Source organism: Cavia porcellus, unplaced genomic scaffold, assembly GCF_034190915.1.
Source record: "Cavia porcellus strain 051 isolate PalLab524CR breed Dunkin Hartley unplaced genomic scaffold, mCavPor4.1 scaffold_6, whole genome shotgun sequence".
NCBI lineage: Eukaryota > Metazoa > Chordata > Mammalia > Rodentia > Caviidae > Cavia > Cavia porcellus.
In genome coordinates this window covers 92,030,473-92,048,208 of record NW_026947489.1, presented here as the reverse complement: position 1 = coordinate 92,048,208, position 17,736 = coordinate 92,030,473, and the positions used below count along the sequence as shown (strand labels likewise).

Here is a 17,736-nt window from a genome sequence, read left to right as displayed (position 1 = left end):
TTCAGAGATGTGGCCCAGAAGGGTAGCACCAGAACACCTTAATTTGTTCTGTGTGGGAGATTCTGGTGAGAGTTCAGATGACTAGAAAGCTGATGGAAACCCTGCTGGTAAAGACCAGGCTTGGGAGGTTTCTGCTGGGAGGAACTGTACTGGTTTTCCTCTAGACAATGTGTGTTATACCTTGGAAGAAAGTATGTCTGCATTTTGCTCATGTCCAGAGACTTTACCTAACAGTAAGATTAAGGATGCTAGACTAATTAATCTGGCAGAAGAAATTCAAGGCAGTTGAATGTTAAGGCTGTAGCATGGCTATTATTGGGGGCTTTTAGTCAGGTTTATGTTGCAAATCCAAAGCAAAGGGCCTAGCAGGAAAGTTTAAAATGTTGTGAGTTTGGCCAGAAAAGAGCTCCAGTAAAGCTATGGACTGCAGAGCACATGAGGAGATCTTGATTGCTGAGAAGGAACAGGAGAATAGAAAAGACAGCCTAAAGGCATCACAAAAAGCAGCGGGTCTCCACACTTTGCAGCCTCAAAACTGCAAAAGTGAAAGAATTTGCTTTGAGGAGAAAGCCGCAGAGCACTACGGTCTAGAAAGGCAGTGGCATAGAAAATTAGAAAATTTGTTGCTCAGAATTGGATTTCCAGTGCCCAGTGATCCAGGCAATCAACCCCTATAGCCAAGAGACAGGAAAGCCTGGCTACTGCTCTAGCTGGCAGCAGACTTGAGCACCATCCACATGGTGCCAGTTTTAAGTGCATACAGAATACAAGGGTTAAAAAGGCTTCCACCTCGATTTCAGAAGGCCTAAGAGGCCAGGCAGTGTGCCCCTGAGTGGGCTGTATCTGAAGCTGTAAGGGTGAAGCCAAAGGTATAGTAGAGACCCCAGAGGTCTGGAAAAGCCAGGAATGTGGGTCAACTAAGGAAAGCTGCAAGGAGGGAGCAGAGCAGGCCTAAGAGAGAAACTGTGGAGCTGTGACCACCAGAAGTGCCATAGAGGTGGAATCACTCAAGCCCTTTGGAGCTCACAATGTTCCACAGATTACTTCAGATGTGTGTGCAAATCTTCACTCTGGACTCTGATGCTCATTTTTCTGTCTCTTCTTTTCTAGATCAGGATGAAGGTCACGGCTTTGCCTGGGCTACCCAGGGGACCACCCGGGGTTGGCACCGGAGAGCCCGAGACAGCCCCGGGCAGGTGTCGGACATGGACAGGACCAAGCTGAGCCAGGACTTTGGTGGAGGCACCCTGGCCATCGACACCTTGCCAGATAACAGCACCCGAGTGGTGGTGAGTGCAGGGCAGGGGACAGAAGAGGAGCTGAGACTGGGCCATGTGGTCGCAGCCTCTTGGGGCTGGGGTGCCTGACTCTTCCAGGACCTGCATCAAGAGCGGTGGCTCCAGTGCGCAGCCAGGCTCAGGATTCCTGACTGCACAACCCAGGGCGGCAGTGCTGAAAGCAGTCCCGTCCTGCTGTGGGTGGCCACAGAGGTCTGTGGGGGCACAGGCCGCACCTCCTGAGGATGGGAGGAAAAGCAGGCGGAATTCACGGTGCTTCTCAGAGAGCAGGGATGTTCCTGCCCACAGAGAGGCTTTGGAAGACTCCAGCAGGGCCTAAAGAGGCGCCTCTGGGAGTGAGGGCTTTGAGGAGGAACAGGAGCCCCGCCCGCTCCACCTCCTTCCGCTGGTCGGTGGTTGACAGGAGGGTTGGTCCTGGGAGCAGGGCTTCTACAGATGCACATGAGTGCGTACAAACCCTGATCACCCTGGGCTTTGGCAGTGCCGTTTCAAGCACTGGTCTTGTCTGGGTGTGTGTTGGGGGACAGTGACTGAGGACTGAGACTCAGTGCCATAGCCCTTTAGCTGGGGCTTTAGCCGCACATGAGCACCACAGAGGTTTAAAAGGAGCAGTTCTCGCTGGACACGGTAGCACCCACCTAGTCAAGTACTTGGGAAGCTGAGGCAGGAAGGTCTCCACCATTTCAGGGCCAGTGAATTCAAGGCCAAGTTGAACTTGAATTACTACATGAAATGAGACCCTGTCTCAAAATAATAAAATAAAATAAAAGTGTATATGGAGGCCCATTTGTCCTTCATGTGCTCTCAGGCTCAAGTCCCAGCAGTCACTGGATCAGTTTGTGTTGATGTCCGGGTGGCAAAGGCCAGGTCTCTCTCTGTAGTGTCTCTAGGAGGAAAGAAAGAAAGACAACATAGTCAACTTGTCTTTCTTTCCTTCCTTTTGGTTTACTTACTTTTCTTTCTTTCTTTTTTTTTTTTTTTTTTGTCTTTTTTTGTCTTTTTTGAGACAGGGTCTCATGCTATGCAGTTCAGGCTGGTCTTGAGCTCACTTTGTGGCCCAGGCTGGTCTCGAACTCACAATAATCCTCCTGCCTCAGTCTCCCGAGTGCTGGGATTACAGGCATGAGCCACCATGCCCAGTGATTTACTTACTTTTCTTTGAGACAATGACTCACTATGTGGCCTAGGCTAGCCGAAACTTGCAGTGATTCTCCTGCCTCAGCCTCCCCTGTGCTGGGATTACCGACATGCACCCGAATTCCCATAGTAATCCTTTTTTTTTTTTGGTCTTTTTTGTTTTTATCGGTACCAGGGATCGAACTCACGACTGCCTGTTTGCAAGGCAGGTGCTTATGCCGCTGAGCCCCGTAATCCTTTTTTTTTAAATATAAGGATTAAAATTCAGGACCTTATGCTTGTCAGGCAAGAAGATTTAGCGCTGCTGAGCTAAATCCCTGGCTCCCATAGTAACGTTAAGGATTCCTCTCCTGAAAGAACAGAAGCAGCCACTGCCCCGATACTCTGGCCATCCCTGGGTTGCTGTGTCTGGCTGGCTTGGTAGCTCTCCAATGGACTGTTGAACAGATCCTAAGGCCAGGGCAAGGACCACAAGGTCACAGCATGACCCCAGTTATGTAACCCTGACAGGGGCTGCAGGGTGTGTGGTTTCAAAGCCGGGCTTTGGGGAAGGAGGCCCTCAGTATCAGAAACCTGTTGTTCCTACTCGCAGAAAGAGAGGTTTGACCAGTGTTCCTTCCTGGGACTCATCTGGGGCCTCGTCTGTGGGCCATGTCCTGGGATTCAGAGACCGAAGCAGCCAGTTAAACCTAGGAGCTGGAAGACGCCTCGTGCAGCTGCAGCAGGAAGTGCCTGGCTGGCTGCACACGCCCTGCTGAGAGAGCTGGGTGCCTGGGGCCAAAGCGAACCCCATGCAGCAAACTTGAACTCGACACAGTAATTGGCCCTAGACTTTGAGACTCCATAGCCCCCGTCAGCCGGCAAATTTAGTCTGAAGGACCTTGAGCCTCTGCTAAGAGGAGGAAAAGACATAAAACCATCTGCATAGTACATGGTAGCCCCATTTTTGTGGCCAGATCAACTGAGGCTGAGACCAAAACTTGTCCAAGAATTCAGGCTCAGAAGGGTGAGCTGTTTGCAGCAACCCAGCTCCTCAGTCTACAGAGAGCTGCACCCACAGCCACCGCTGAGGGCTCCGAGGACTCTGATCTTGCCAGTACTTGCTCCTTGTCTGCTTCTTTTTAATTGTAGCCATCCCAGTGGGAATAAAGTGGGACCACATGGTGGCTGTCACTTGGTTTCTGTAATGACAAATGGGTCTGAGCGTCATTCCTGGAGCAGCTGGGTCATTTGTGTATCTATTCAAGGCTCTGCCTACTTTTCTCTTGGCCTATTGTAAACCTGGGTTGTTTGTCTTTGTCTTGGGTGAAAATCTTCTCACCCCCCTGAGGCCTTTTCTCCAGTGTCTGGTGCGGGTGCGGTGGCCTCACTGGCATGGGGCAGATGCTGAACAGCAAGGAGATGAAGGTCAGGCTGTGTTGGGGAACCATAGTCTCAGTTGGGTGCTGTGTGAGGCTCTGGTCCACAGTGAGCACCACCCTGGTTTTCTCCAGTATCCCAGGAGACCCTGAGGTCCAAGCGAACCAGGACAGTGTAGGCCCGAGGAAGACAGCAGGTGCCTGCCGTGACCTCCTAAGTTAGTATTTAGTGCTGGGGTCTCTAGGGATTGATAAAGTCAGAAAGGTGGGGCCCTCAAGAGTAGGATTAGTGCCCTTATCAAAGAGATTTGAGAGAGTTTCATTAGCCTTTCCACCATGTGGAAATGTGACAAGAAAGGGCCATCTGTCAACCCTGGGAGACCCTGAATCTTCCAGGGTCTTGAGCTCAGACTTCCCAGCCTCTAAAATCAGGAGAAGGAAGACCAAGAAGGCGGGACAGTCAGCAGCAGAGAAAACAATCCCTCAGAGAGTTGCCATCCAAATGCATCATGAGGAAGACAGAAAAGAGGGAGATAGGGCCCCTGGACCCAGAAAGAATCCAAAGTGCTAACTGAAGCCCACAGAGAGAGTAAAGAGAAAAACTTCAGGGAGAAGAAGGCAGTACCTGGTGGTGGTTTCGCCCTGAGATGGGTGAAACTGTGTGAGAGGAGCAGTTCAAGCCTGTGGACACATGGTGACAGTGATGGTGACCGTGATGGTGGTGCCTGGTGACGCTAGGGGCCTCTGCAGAGAGACGCAGCAGTGGAGAGGACCAATGAATGTGGAGGGCTGCACTGGCTGGTGGTGACTACAGAGGACTCAGTCCTCCCAAGGCAGAGAGCAATTGGCTGGGAGCCATCTTGGAGATGGGTGACCCAGCTCAGAACCTAGAACTGCTGCCGGCTCCATCTCGCAGCTCCCAGCTGGGCTCAGGCCTGCAGAAACTGCTTACACGGTGCCGAGCTCAGTGTGTGGTCCCAGGGCTGCCTGCTGAGATAACCCACCACCCGCTGAAAAGTTACCATGGCCTGCTGGGAGAGATCACATGCTTCGGGACTCTGTCCCCAGAGGTTGTCTTCCAGTAAAACCAGAGAGAATTGTGGAAGTGGACTTTGTTTTCCTTTTTCTCTTTTCTCTTTCTCCTTCATCATTTTTGAGTGTGAGCGTGGTTCCTACCCTCTTTGTGGGTGTGGTTCTGTTCTGTTCTCCTTTTATCTCTTCTGTCTCTCTTTTCCTTCAGCCTTCTGCACCAGTTTCCCCAAGTTGGTGAACTTTTGTCCTCCAATCTTCTAATCTCTTCCTCTTCTTCCACATCTCTATTTTCTCTTTAATCCACTTTAAATTTTAACCCCTGGGGGCAAAATGGACACACTAAGGACTTCTATACTGCATACAATTTTCTGGTTTTGTTATGTATTCACAAACCTAGTTCATATGGTTAGAAGTGACAAATTAGGGGTTAGCTCAGTTTGTCACTGTAGCCAAAATTGACATAATTGCTCAAAACAGCTGTTGGTCCTGGTATTCCATGACTGAGATTGACTAAGATTCACAAGAAACACTGGGCACAGTGCCATAGTACCAGGACTGAGCCAAACAAGCAACACCGTCTCATCTCCAACGAACTGAAGAGGTGAGATCTTCCAGCAGACTCAAAACCCAAAACCCAGCTACCCCTGGAAGATATCTCAGGGAGGCCGTCATCACCTAAGGGTCCTAAAGACCACCAATATGGCCACCCACCATAGGTGACTTACAAGCATCACCCCAGGAATTAAACTAAAAAAAAGGGAGAAAAAATGAGAAGACACTTAAGCAAAATGCACCCCAGACATCCAGTTCAGTAAAGGCAAATCCAGGGAGCAATGAGCTGGGACAATCTGAACACCCCCACTAGGCCTCTTTGAAGTGGTAACAACAAAGAAATTGAAAACACTAGAAAAAATGAAATTAGAAATAATCTCTCTGATAACTACAAGCGAAACTCTTTTTTTGTTGTTGGTGTGGTTGCTGTTATTGTTTTGCACTAGGAGTTGAACTCAGGATTCACACTTGCCAGGCAGGCTCTGTGCCACTGAGCTATATCCCCAGCCCCTCAGATAACTAAGGCTGATACAGACCAAAAAAAGCTAGAGGGAGCCAGGTGTGGTGGCTCACATCTGTAATCCCAGCACTTGGGAGGCTGAGGCAGGAGGATTGAGAGTTAGAGACCAGCCTGGGCTACAAAGTGAGCTCAAGGCCAGCCTGAACTCTATAGCGAGACCCTGTCTCAAAAAAAAAAAAAAAAAAAAAAAAACCAAAAACCTAGACGAGCTTAAGAAAACTATGGAAGCTCAGCATAAGAAACAAATGGAATCCATAAGCAGATTCAAGCAGACATCTAGGAGATAAAAACTCCACTGAAAGTATCTGAAGCAGGTTAGGCCAATGTGAGGACAGGATCTCAGATAGTGAAGCAGGCTTGCAAAGAAAGAAAGAAAGACAAAGAAAGAATAACTTAAGATTGATTGGAGTCAACAAAAAAGCAGAAGACACCACAAATGACATTAAAAAATGTTGACAGACATCATATCAGAAAACCTTTCCTGGTGGAGAAAAAGAATTTGACATACAGATAAATGAGGCACATAGAACTCCAACTAGTCATGATTAAAAAAAAAACCCTACAGCCAGGTATGTCATAGTCAAGATTCCAGAAATTCAGCACAAGAATAGAATCCTAAAAGCTGTTAAAGAAAAGAAACAAATCTCTATAAAGGAAAGCCCCTTAGAACGGCAGCTGTCTTCTCAAGTCAAGGAGAGCTTGGAGTGAAGTGCTCCAGGTTCAAAAGGAAAATAACTTTCAACCCAGAGTGATGTATCCTGAAAAACTGTCTTTCAAAATTAATGGAGAAATAAGATACTTCCATGACAAAGAACATCTGAGGAAATTTATGACCACCAAACCAGCACTCCAAAATGCCCTGAAGGATATTCTAGAAGGAGATAATAAGGGCCACAGCTCTGTGCAACAGAAGGAATCCACCAGGGAAGGCAGACATTTAGAAAGAAGGGAGGAAAGGGGGAACCAACAACAGGAAAGTAACATGACAAGGATTAGTCAATACATGTCAGTTATAACCAATATGTTAATGGTCTCAATTTACCAATCAAAAGACACAGACTGGCAGGACTGATCAAGAAGTAAGATCCAACAATGTGCTGCATACAAGAAACACATTTAATCCAAAAATAAATTCATAGACGGAAAGTCAAAGGATGGAAAACAATCCTCCATGGGCAGGAACCCAGGAAAAAGCAGATAAAATTGAATTTCAAGCCAAGGAGATAAGAGAGATAAAGAAGGTCACTGCATCCTTGTACAGGGAATAATCCAAGAGGAAGAGATAAAAATCATAAATATGTATGCAATAAATACCAGGGCACCCAACTGTATCAAACAATTACTGATGGACATGAAAAATCAAATAAGCCCTAATATAGTTGTACTGGGAGACCTCAGTACCCTACTGTCACAGAAAGACAGATCAACTAGACAAAAAAATCAATAACAAACTATTAGAACCAAATCTTTTTTGTGTGTGTCTTTTTCATTTTTTATCAGTACCAGGGATCAAACTCAAACTCATGACCGCATACTTGCAAGGCAGGCGCTTATGCCGCTGAGCTAAATTCCTAGTCCCTTAAATCTAACTCTAACTTTGAACCAATGGTCCTAGTAGATATCTCTAGAATGTTCCACACACAACATTAGAATAGGCATTCTTCTTAGCTGCATACGGAATGTTCCCCAAAATAGACCACCTATAGCCTCATAGCACAGGCTTCAGTAAGTGCGAAGGAGCTGAAATGGTCCCAGGCAGACTGTCAGGCCACAGTGCATGGAACTGCAGATCCACAGCAAAGGCAACCACAAGAACTTCATTATAAACACATGGAAATTAAATAGCACCCTGCTGAACAGCCAGTGGGTCGCAGATGAAATTAAAGAAGAGATTAAACAGCTTTTACAGTTGAACAATAACATCCATACAACATACTGGAACTTGTCGGACATAATGAAAGCAGTCTTGAGAGGGGAAAGTATAGCAGTAAATACCCACGTCAGGAAAACAGAGCAAGTGCACATAAACCACGTAATGGCGAGCCTCAGACTTCTGGAAAAAGAAGAGCAGCCTAAACCAAAAGCTCACATGAGGAAGGAAATTATAAAGATCAGAGCAGAAATTAACTCACTGGAGACTAAAAAACAATACAAAGAATCAATGGATTGAAGGATTGGTTCTTTGAAAGATTAAATGAAGTTGACCAACCCGTTGTCAACCTTATCAGAAAAAGGAAAGAAAGACTCAAATCCACGCAATTAGGAATGAAAAGTGTGAAATCACAACAGACCCTGCAGAAACCCAGAAAATCATCTATACCTACTTTGAAAACTTGTATGTTAATAATATGGAAAACACGGAAGAAATGGACAGATTCCTAGGTACACATGAATTACCCAAGCTGAATCAAGAAGGTATAAAAATCCTACATAAGCCAATATCAAAGATGTAATGAAATCAAGGATGTGCTTAAAAACCTAACAACAAAGAAAAGCCTGATGGATTCGCTGCTGAATTCTACAAGACCGAGGTCTGATAAGGCAAAACACTCTTCTGATTGTTTTCTGCTGTACTGACAGAAAAACTGTTTAATTTGGCAGGCAGTTTGAGCTATATTCACACACACACGCTGATCTTTGCTTCTGGGGTGTGTGTGTGGGGGGGTCAGGGTCTCACTATGCGGTTCAGGCTCAGCTTGAGCTCACTTTGTAGCACAGGCCGGTCTAGAACTCCCAAGGATCCTCCTGCCTCAGCCTCCCGAGTGTTGGGATGACAGGCGTGAGCTACCACGCCTGGCTAACTGGACAAGTCTGCTCAGTCCCCGGTTCTCTGATCAGCCGCAGTGTGCAGGGGCTTTGGCCGTGGTGGGTGCAGGGGCCAGCGGCAGGGTAGGGAAGCGCCCGGTGTGGGCACGGACAGCTGGCCAGGGACTGTGCCAGAGGGCCTGCTTCTCTTTTTGAAAAGAATAAAAAGTTGATTGTATTCTTTAAAAGTATAATATTTTATAAATTATATAAATAAAACCCAGACTGTTAAAAACCAAGAAAACTTTAAAAATGAAAAATAAAGTAAAATAGAATCAGGAGCAGTACGCTTTGGTTGTTTCTAAGTTGCACACGACGGGCATTTTGTTCCAGCAGTCCAGAAAGGCTGGTACGGCACCCTTCACAGCCGGCCCCTCTGGGACGGTTTCTACTCTGTAAAATGGGACCAAGAAGGTTCCAAAGGGTTGGAAACTGGACAGCAGGGCATGGTGGTGTGTGCCTGTCATTCCAGCCCTCGGGAGGCTGAGGCAGGCCGAGTGTTGTGAGTTGAGACCAGCCTACAAGCGTGGGCTGGGACAGGGCTTAAGGAGGAGCTGACTCGGACTGCATAGTGAGTGCCTGGCTGAAAAAAAAAATTGGGGCCGGGGATTTAGCTTAGCAGCATAAGCACCTGCCTGGCAAGTGTGAGGTTGTGAGTTCGATCCCCAGTACCACAAAAGAAAAAAAAAAATTGGGCAAGCTAGATGGGTATGATGGCACTGTAATCCTGCCTATTCTGGAAGCTGAGGCAAGAGGATTGCAAGTTCAAGGCCAGCCTGGGCATTTTCAGTTTGGTATTGCTTTCTGAGTCAGGATCTTGCTATGTAGCCCAGGCTGGCCTTCAACTCACATGGATCCTCCTGCCTCAGCCTCCCAAGGGCTGGGATGATAGGTGTGCACCACCACACCCGCTCATTTCCGTTTTTTTCTTTCTCTTTCTTTTTCTTTCTTTCTTCTCCTTCTCCTTCTCCTTTTTCTCCTCTTCCTCCTCCTCCTTCCCTTCCCCCCCTTCTTCTTCTGTCTTTTTGAGATGGGCTTTCGCTATGCAGTTCAGGCTAAGCTTGAGCTCACTTTGTAGCCCAGGCTGGACATGAACTCACCATGACCCTCCTGCCTCAGCCTCCTGAGTGCTGGGATTATAGGTGTGTGCCACCACACCTTGCTATTTTTAAAAATATTTTTTAATTAGCACACCTCATTACAAAATGCTAGTATTCACCATGTACCCATGTGCACAGCATGTCATAATTCTTCAAAATTGGTCCCTTTCTGTCACCCTCCAATCCTTTGCCTCTCCCCATTTACAAAGATCTACTTCCTTTTTAGTCCTTTCAGCCTTCTCATTAAACCCCTTCTCCCCAGTCTCTTGTTCCCCTGCCCATTTGAATAGGCTCATCGTACTTCCTGGTATCTCCCATTATGTCCCTTGTTTATACCGTGGGTTTCTCCATTTTAAACTTGTGTGCCTGATTTATTTCACTTAAGATTATGGTCTTGGGCTGGGGGTTTAGCTCAGTGGCCCAGGCACCTGCCTGGCAAGTGCAAGGTTGTGAGTCTGATCCCCAGTACCAAAAAAAAAGGTCATGGTCTCTCCAGGAGTGAGGGCACATGCCTGTCATCCCAGCACTCGGGAGGCGATGGCAGGAGGATTGTTGGGCTACAGAGTGAGCTCAAGGCCAGTCTGAAATGCATGGCGAGACCCTTTATCAAAAAGACAAAAGCCGGGGCTGGGGATTTAGCTCAGCAGCATAAGCACCTGCCTTGCAAGCAGGCAGTCATGAGTTGGATCCCCGGTACAGATAAAAAGGAAAAAGACTAAAAAAAAAAAAAAAAAAAAAAAAAGATTATGGTCTTTTTTTTTTTTTTATTGGTACCCGGCATCAAACTCAGGACTGCCTGCTTACAAGGCAGGTGCTTATGCCGCTGAGCTAAATCCCCAGCCCCAGATTATGGTCTCAAGGTGCATCCATTCACCTAAAAAAAATCCCTTGGGGTTGGGGATGTAGCTCAGCAGCATAAATGCCTGCCTTGCAAGTAGGCAAGTTGTGAGTTCGATCTCCGGTGCTGATAAAAAAAAAAAAAAATCCCTCAACTTTATCCTTTTTATGGCACAGTAATACTCCATTATATGTAAATACCACATTTGCTTTATCTGTTCTCTCTTGAAGGGTGTGTGGGCTGTTTCCAGGATTAGCTCTTAGGTATTATGCTACTATAAACACAGTATCCACCTATCACTGTGGTACAGTGACCTTAACTCCTTCGGGAGGATGTCCAGGAGGGAACAGCTGGGTCACGTGCACCCTCTGGTTTTAGTTGTCCCTGGCATCTCCAAGGTGCTTCCGTGGTGGTTGCACCAACTTCACCCCCATTCGCACCCCACCCACAGTGGAGAGGGGTTCCTACCTTGCTTTATGTCACGCCAAGGTCTGAATACTACCCAGGGTAGCAGGGCTCCCTGTTTCCTGCTGCTATCACTGAGTGCCCGAGGCTGAGTGATTAGGGAAGAACACAGGTCCGCTTCACCCACAGGTCTGGCGCTGGAAACCCAAGATCAGGAGGTCACATCAGTGAGGGCCGTGGGGTGTGTGCAGGAGAAACAATGCCAAGGCAGCCAGGCTTGGTACAGCCTGCTCCAAGGTAACCACCCCAGTCCCAGGAGAACGGCATTAACCCGGCTAAGAAACCAACTAAATTCCTGCTGCCTCCCGGCTCCATTGTGCTAGTTCCAGCCCGAGTTTTGGGCAGGGGCAAACCCACAGGGGCGAGGGGACCAGTAGGAACAGGTGATGCTGGAGGAGCCCTCTTCTCACAGCTGTTCCTTTGATGCCCTCCATTCAGAACAGAGAGGTGCAGGCGCCTGCCTGAGGTCACACAGCTATTGTACTGGAACCTGGGGCTTTCTGCCTGTAGGGTCAGAGGTTTAACTTCCATGTCCTTGGAGACAAAACAAGTGACATGTGGCTGCAGGGCAGGCTTTTATCTTGCCCTTTTCCAACTCACTCTGGCAACAGGCCCTGGGAATCTTGTGCGGCCGGGTGTGAGTTCTGACCTGAGGTCTGGGAGCGACGGGAGCGGGCTTCTGACAGCTCCCATGAGGCTTACGCGGCTCATCCTGGGGCATGCTTATTAATTAATTAATTTAGTGGCATTGAGCATGGAACCCTAGGCTTTTGCACAGAGCTATGTCCCCAGCCCTATGACACAGGGTCTTGCTAAATCACTGAATTTCGCAGGCTGGCCTTGGACCCACAGTGATCCTCCTGCCTCAGCCTCCTGACTGCTGGGGTGACAGGGGTGCGTCACCACACACGGTGCCATGGTGGTTTTGAACTTGGGTCTGGCTGATGCCACTGCCCATCTGCTTGATCTCTGAGCATTGGTTTTCACACTATGCTCCAAAGAACCCTAGGGGTGCCCCGAGCTGCTCAGCCTGCTGAGGGTGGTAGGAGTCTTGGCACTGAGCCTGCTGGGGGCGAAGTGGGGGACTCTGTTCCCTGTGGTCTGCATGCTGAGTGGAACAGAGCATTCACAGGGATTTCATGGGAAAAACGCCTCCCTAGACACGTGGGCAATGGGCCAGGGTTTGGGTACGCTCGTCACAGAGATGCGTGGCGATGGGCCAGGGTGGCATGGACCCTCAGCAGGCGCGGCCTCTGCAGCTTTTTTTTTTTCACGTCAGGTGGGTAATGTGCCGAGGTCGTAACAAGGTTCAAAGGAGGCACATGTCATGCATGGAGCATGAACACCCAATCATCACGCTTATGAACCTGAGGATCTTTTTTTTTTATCTGTACCGGGGATCGCAAGGCAGGTACTTATGCCACTGAGCTAAATCCCCAGCCCCTCTCTGCAGCTTTTAAATCACAGCACACACTGTGCAGAAGCAGCCCTGGGCCTGGCATGGGATCCTTAGCCAGCTGGCTCCACTACTGTAACAGAGCCCCCTGACAAGGCTCCTGGACACCAGAGAGCTTCTCCCACATGTGAGACTTTGAGCACAGCTAGGGAAGGGTTGCTCTCTGTACCATGTGCCTTCTGTTTTGCAGTCCAAAGTGGCTACTTCAGCTCCTGTCATCACACCTACATTTCTCTAGGCAATGGGAGGGCATCTTGTTTGTCCTGCTCATTAGGACATGCCACACCCCGCAAATGTGAGGGCTGTGTGCCCTGATTTGATGGCCTCCTGCTGCTCCAGGGAGGCTGCTTATGGAAAGAGGAAAACTGGCCTTTGCTGTGGGCAGGATGGCTGTCTTTGAGGGGAGCTGGGTCAGCCACTTTTCCATTGCTGGAACAAAGTGCCTGACACCCACTGTGTAGAAGGGAAGAGGTTGGAGTTGGCTTAGTTTCAGGGTTTGGCTCCAAGGCAGGAACAGTCAGCGGCTGGCAGAGCAAACCAATCAGTTCATGGTGGCAAGAGGCGGCCCAGAGGATAGTGCTGAAAAGGAGGGAGCAGGGACCAGGCACACGCCGGAATGACACCGTCATGCCCACCAGGACACACCAGCAATGTGTGTCCCCGACCCCCGCCGCTCACACCAAGCAGGATGACACAGTCACGTGTAACCCCCACCTGGGCGGCCCTGGCTCCCGATAGTTAGATGACTTTGAGGGTTGCTGGTGGTGACGCCCCTGAGATGCCCAGCTCAAGGCCCCAGCTCTGCAAATGCCAGCTCGCACTTCCTCCTCCTGCCGTCCTCGGCTCCTCGGTGACCTAGTCCTTTGCTGTATCCAGCACCAAGCCCTCTCTGGTCACCCCGCCTTGTCCTCAAGTGCTGTCCTTAGGCAATGCTCCAAACAGGTCCAACTCCCAGCTTCGCTGTCCTGCTGATCAGAGTCACCCTGTGACAGGATGGCACTGGGAGCCAGTGTGGGACCCAGCTGATTGCCCGGTGCTGCCCAGAGTGGTCCTGCTCCCGGTGACTGATGTGTTTCCATCCTGGCCGTGATCCCCGGCATCTTTGGCCCTGAGGCCCTGCTATATCTCAACAGGGAGCTCAGCCATGGTTTGGAGGTCATCTGAGCATAGCCGCCTGTGTTGATTTTTTTTATTTTTTGGTACTGGGGATCGAACTCACGTCCTCATGTTTGCCAGGCAGGCATTTATCCTGCTGAGCTAAATTCCCAGCCCAACTGTTGATATTTAATCTCTGCCAGCATCAGGAGGCCATCGACTCTGTCGGCCATGCGGAAAGGAGGGAGACCATGTGTCCTTGGGAACTTCAGGGCAGACGGGATCATCAGGGTAGACGCCTGAGTTCAGATCTTGGTGGCATTAGGTGGGAGAGCAGAGGACCAGGACACAGTGGTGCCACAGGAAACAAGGTGACACCAAGAACCTGGCCCGCTGCCAGGCTCCTCCTTGGAGCAGCAGGACAGGCCATTTGTCCTCATGTGACATAAAGGTTGTAGAGGAACCAGCCAGTGATACACACATCTGGCGTCACCATCCACGCCTGCTTAGGCTTCTCAGATATACCGCGTGGCTTTGGTCAGGGCCACCTGGAGCCAGGGACGCAGTGGCTGCGGGAGTCCACAAGTAGCTGATGGCTGCTGGGCACTGCTCCAACCTGTTCACTCCCACTGCTGCTGGCCTGGTCTTTGGTAATAAGATCTCCTGCAGGGAGTAGCACTGTGACAGGAGAAAGAGGCTTCTGCAGACAGAAGCCCAGTGGACTCAGAATACAGATTACAGCCAGCAAGAAGCAGGTGCCAGTGGCGGCCAGACCAAGGTTCAGGAAGAATTTGTTTCTGGGTGACAGCTGAAGCCAGGCACTTACGGAGCACGGCCTCAAACACCTAGGCTCCATCCAGCTTTCTACCCCACCATCCTTGGGGAGGGGAGAAGCGTCTTGTCCTTATACTGACAAAATGGTTGCTGGAGCCCCAGCTACCATGTCTGCATTCTGGACATGAGGAGGGAAAAGGGAAAAGATAAAAGAAAAGACAAGTCGTTAAAGTTTGTTGTTTTGTTTGTTTGTTTGTTTTGTGTTTTTAAGACAGGGTCTCGGGGCTGGGGGTTTAGCTCAGTGGCATAAGTGCCTGCCTTGCAAGCAGGCAGTCATGAGTTCGATCCCCGGTACCGATAAAAACGAAAAAAAATAAAAAAAGACAGGGTCTCGTTATATAGTTCAGGCTGGCCTTAAGCTCACTTAGTAGCCTAGGCTGGTCTCGAACTCGAAACGATCCTCCTGCCTCAGCCTCCTGGGTTGGGTGCTGGGATTGCAGGCGTGAACGACCATGCCCAGTCTAAATTGTTAAATTTGACTTCTTTCAATGTCTCCACTAGATCCTTTGGCTGGTCTCTTAGCCAACCTGGGTCCGGTGACCCAGGTCCCTTAAGACATTCAGGAAATGAAGGAGTTTTGTCTGCTACACAATCAGTGTTCTGTTAGCAAAGAAAGGAATGGACATCAAGTCAGCAGTGCCCAGAGACGGCCCCTCAGGACCTTGTGGGTTGTGGTCAGGGTGTGGCCCCTGTCTTGGGTAGAACTGGGGAGCCACAGAATGTCCTAAGCAGGGAGACTGACTGCACTGGAGACTAGCTCCAGGTTGCTCCAGCTGAGCCACAGCAACCCCAGTTCTGTGTGTGGTTCCTTGAGCTGCTGTTAGCAAAGACCCCAACTTTGGAGGCTTAAAACAGGACCCCTCCCTGGTGTCCCTTGGTTCGTAAACTGCATCCCAGCAGTCCCGGCCTCTCTCCTGTGACCTCCTCCCTGTCTCCAGAGGGCAAAGGAGACAGCCTCTCAGTGCACAGGGCTCCGCTCCCTGCATGAGCTTCCAAGACACCATGTGTGTGAGGACTTTGAGCCACAGGCGGGAGTGACCTTTGCTGACTCTCTGTGTTCAAGGTGTATCAGACATGTGGAGGGTGGACTGCAGGGCACTTAATGAACATAGCTTCTGTTCTTTCTACCGTGAGGCTACCATCAGCCCTTAACACACTTGGTTCTCTTTTGATACAGGATCTCTGTGTAGTTCAGAACTCACGGTGACCCTCCTGCTTCAGCCTCCTGAGTGCTGAGATTACAGCTATGCACTGCTATGCCCATACACAATGTTTTTGTTTGAAAGGGGGCAGCTCTGTGGCAGGCATAAGAGGCAGCGTCCAGCCCAGACCTCCCTCACCCTCAGCCGGGGACAGTGGTGCCCTTGCCCCGGGGTGGTGGCTTCATGATAAAGCCATCCATCCAGCAAGCCTGGCTCACGTGGCGTAAAGGCAGGACTCTGGGAACCATGCAACTCGAAGGGCACTGGGAAGGGATGGGTGCCCTCCTTGCTGGGTGGGGGAGTCGGGACAGACGGGAGGTCACTAAGAAGGTGAACTTTGAACTGAGTTTTGAAGGAAGGAGGCAAGGCAGAGACAGCCAGGCAGCAGGACTTCCTTGGCTGTGTCCATGGCCACCACCACTGGGCAGCCACTTAGTGATCCAGATGCCCAGACGCCAAGCGCCCCTCTGTGAAGCAACCCCAGCCTGGCCTGTCCCCCACTGGGTGTGAGGCACTGAATGACACTGTTAGCAGCACCGGTGGAGTCCCTCTCCCCTTCCTCTTAGGCAAGGTGCTCTGCAGGGGCAGGGGCTGTGTCCCCTTGATGCACCTCGAGGACCCTGCAGGGACTCAGGGCTGCAGGGCAGGTCCTGGCCACTGTGGTACTAGCAGGGTCCTGGGCTGCAGGTCCAGTGCCCCAGGATGGGTGGGTGACCTCTGGCAGCTGGTAGCCTGAGTGGCAAGGGCAGAGCTGAGCCTGGCCAGCCTGACCCCTGTTCTCCTGGGGCCCTGTGCTGTCCCCCGCAGGAGTCCAACCATAACTACTATGTGTCTCGAATCTACGGCCCCAGCGAGCCCCGAGGCCAGGAGCTGTGGGTGGATGTGGCTGAGGCCAACCAGACCCAAGTGCGGGTGCACAAGGTCCTGTCCAGCGCGCACCGGCAGGCCTCCGTGAGTGTCCAGCCCAGCCTGGGATCAGGATCTGGGGGGGGTCCTCCAGGTGCCACCCCCACTGCCCAGACTGACCCTGCCCTGTCCCTGCAGAGGGTAGTCCTGTCCTTCGATTTCCCTTTCTACGGGCATCCTCTGCGACAGGTCACCATAGCAACAGGAGGTAAGGCTGGGAGGGCCTGCATGGGAGGGGGCGGGAGGCTCCCTGGAGACACCCTTCCTGGGCTTCTTCCATTTTCTTCCCGCTGCAGTTCATGCCCATGGGGCACAGGCAGGGCCTGCTCTGCTCTGGGGCTCTCTGGCTCTAAGCACGCCAGACCCAGAGTCCCGGGCAGGGGGACAGTTGTGAGGGGGCCTCACAGGTGATGCTGGGTCCCTCCACCTGTGCCCCCAGGCTTCCTCTTCATGGGTGATGTGATCCACCGGATGCTCACAGCCACGCAGTATGTTGCGCCCCTCATGGCCAACTTCAACCCTGGCTATTCCCACAACTCCACAGTGGCCTACTACGACAACGGTGAGCCAGAGCCCGGGCACCAGTGCTGCACCCAGCCCAGCCCCTGTAGGGGAGCCCAAAGCCAGCGGGGGGTTATCAGCCGCAGTCCCCACATTCTGGGGACAATGCCTACTGCCCAGCAGGGCCAAGAAAATCACTTGGGAGTGCTTTGCTCTTGGAGGTAAGGGAGAGCTCGGGGACCACTGCTGTGTGTCATCATCCTCCCAGGAGAACAGAGCGGCCTCTATTATGTCTCCAAGTTGCCCCAAAGCTTCATGGACTCACAGGGGCCTTTTGAAAGATCTGGAAATTCAGGCACGGTGACAGGTGCCTGCAATTGCAGCATTTGTAAGGCTGAGGCAGGAGGATTGCTGTGAGCTCAAGGGCAGGCTCAGCTGTAGACCGAGTCACAGAGGAACAGACCACAGGGGAAGGAGTCCTGGGTGGCTGTGGTAAAGGCGAGGCTAGGCGGTGGGCGTGGTCTTGGGAGGGGCGGGGCCTGGAAAGACTCCGCCCTCCACTGGACTCCCTGGGCGCGGTGCTGCCTTCTGTGCAAAAGCTGAAACCTTTAATAAAATGGGAGCCAAAATCAACTTC

At 50.7% G+C, this 17,736-nt stretch overlaps 1 protein-coding gene and 1 non-coding gene across 2 annotated transcripts in view; one reads left to right on the top strand and one right to left on the bottom strand.

The window, feature by feature from the left end:
* Plxdc1 (plexin domain containing 1) overlaps window positions 1-17,736 on the top strand; it is a 40,917-nt gene that overhangs the window by 3,876 nt on the left and 19,305 nt on the right. The window contains exons 2-5 of the mRNA XM_003466909.5: window positions 1,111-1,289; window positions 16,500-16,643; window positions 16,737-16,806; window positions 17,038-17,160. Coding sequence (XP_003466957.2) covers window positions 1,111-1,289; window positions 16,500-16,643; window positions 16,737-16,806; window positions 17,038-17,160 — 516 coding nt within the window. The remainder of the gene's footprint in view (window positions 1-1,110; window positions 1,290-16,499; window positions 16,644-16,736; window positions 16,807-17,037; window positions 17,161-17,736) is intronic.
* LOC111755970 (small nucleolar RNA U13) lies at window positions 12,379-12,480 on the bottom strand. The gene has a single exon (XR_002790500.2). It is a non-coding gene; the product is annotated as a small nucleolar RNA U13 (small nucleolar RNA).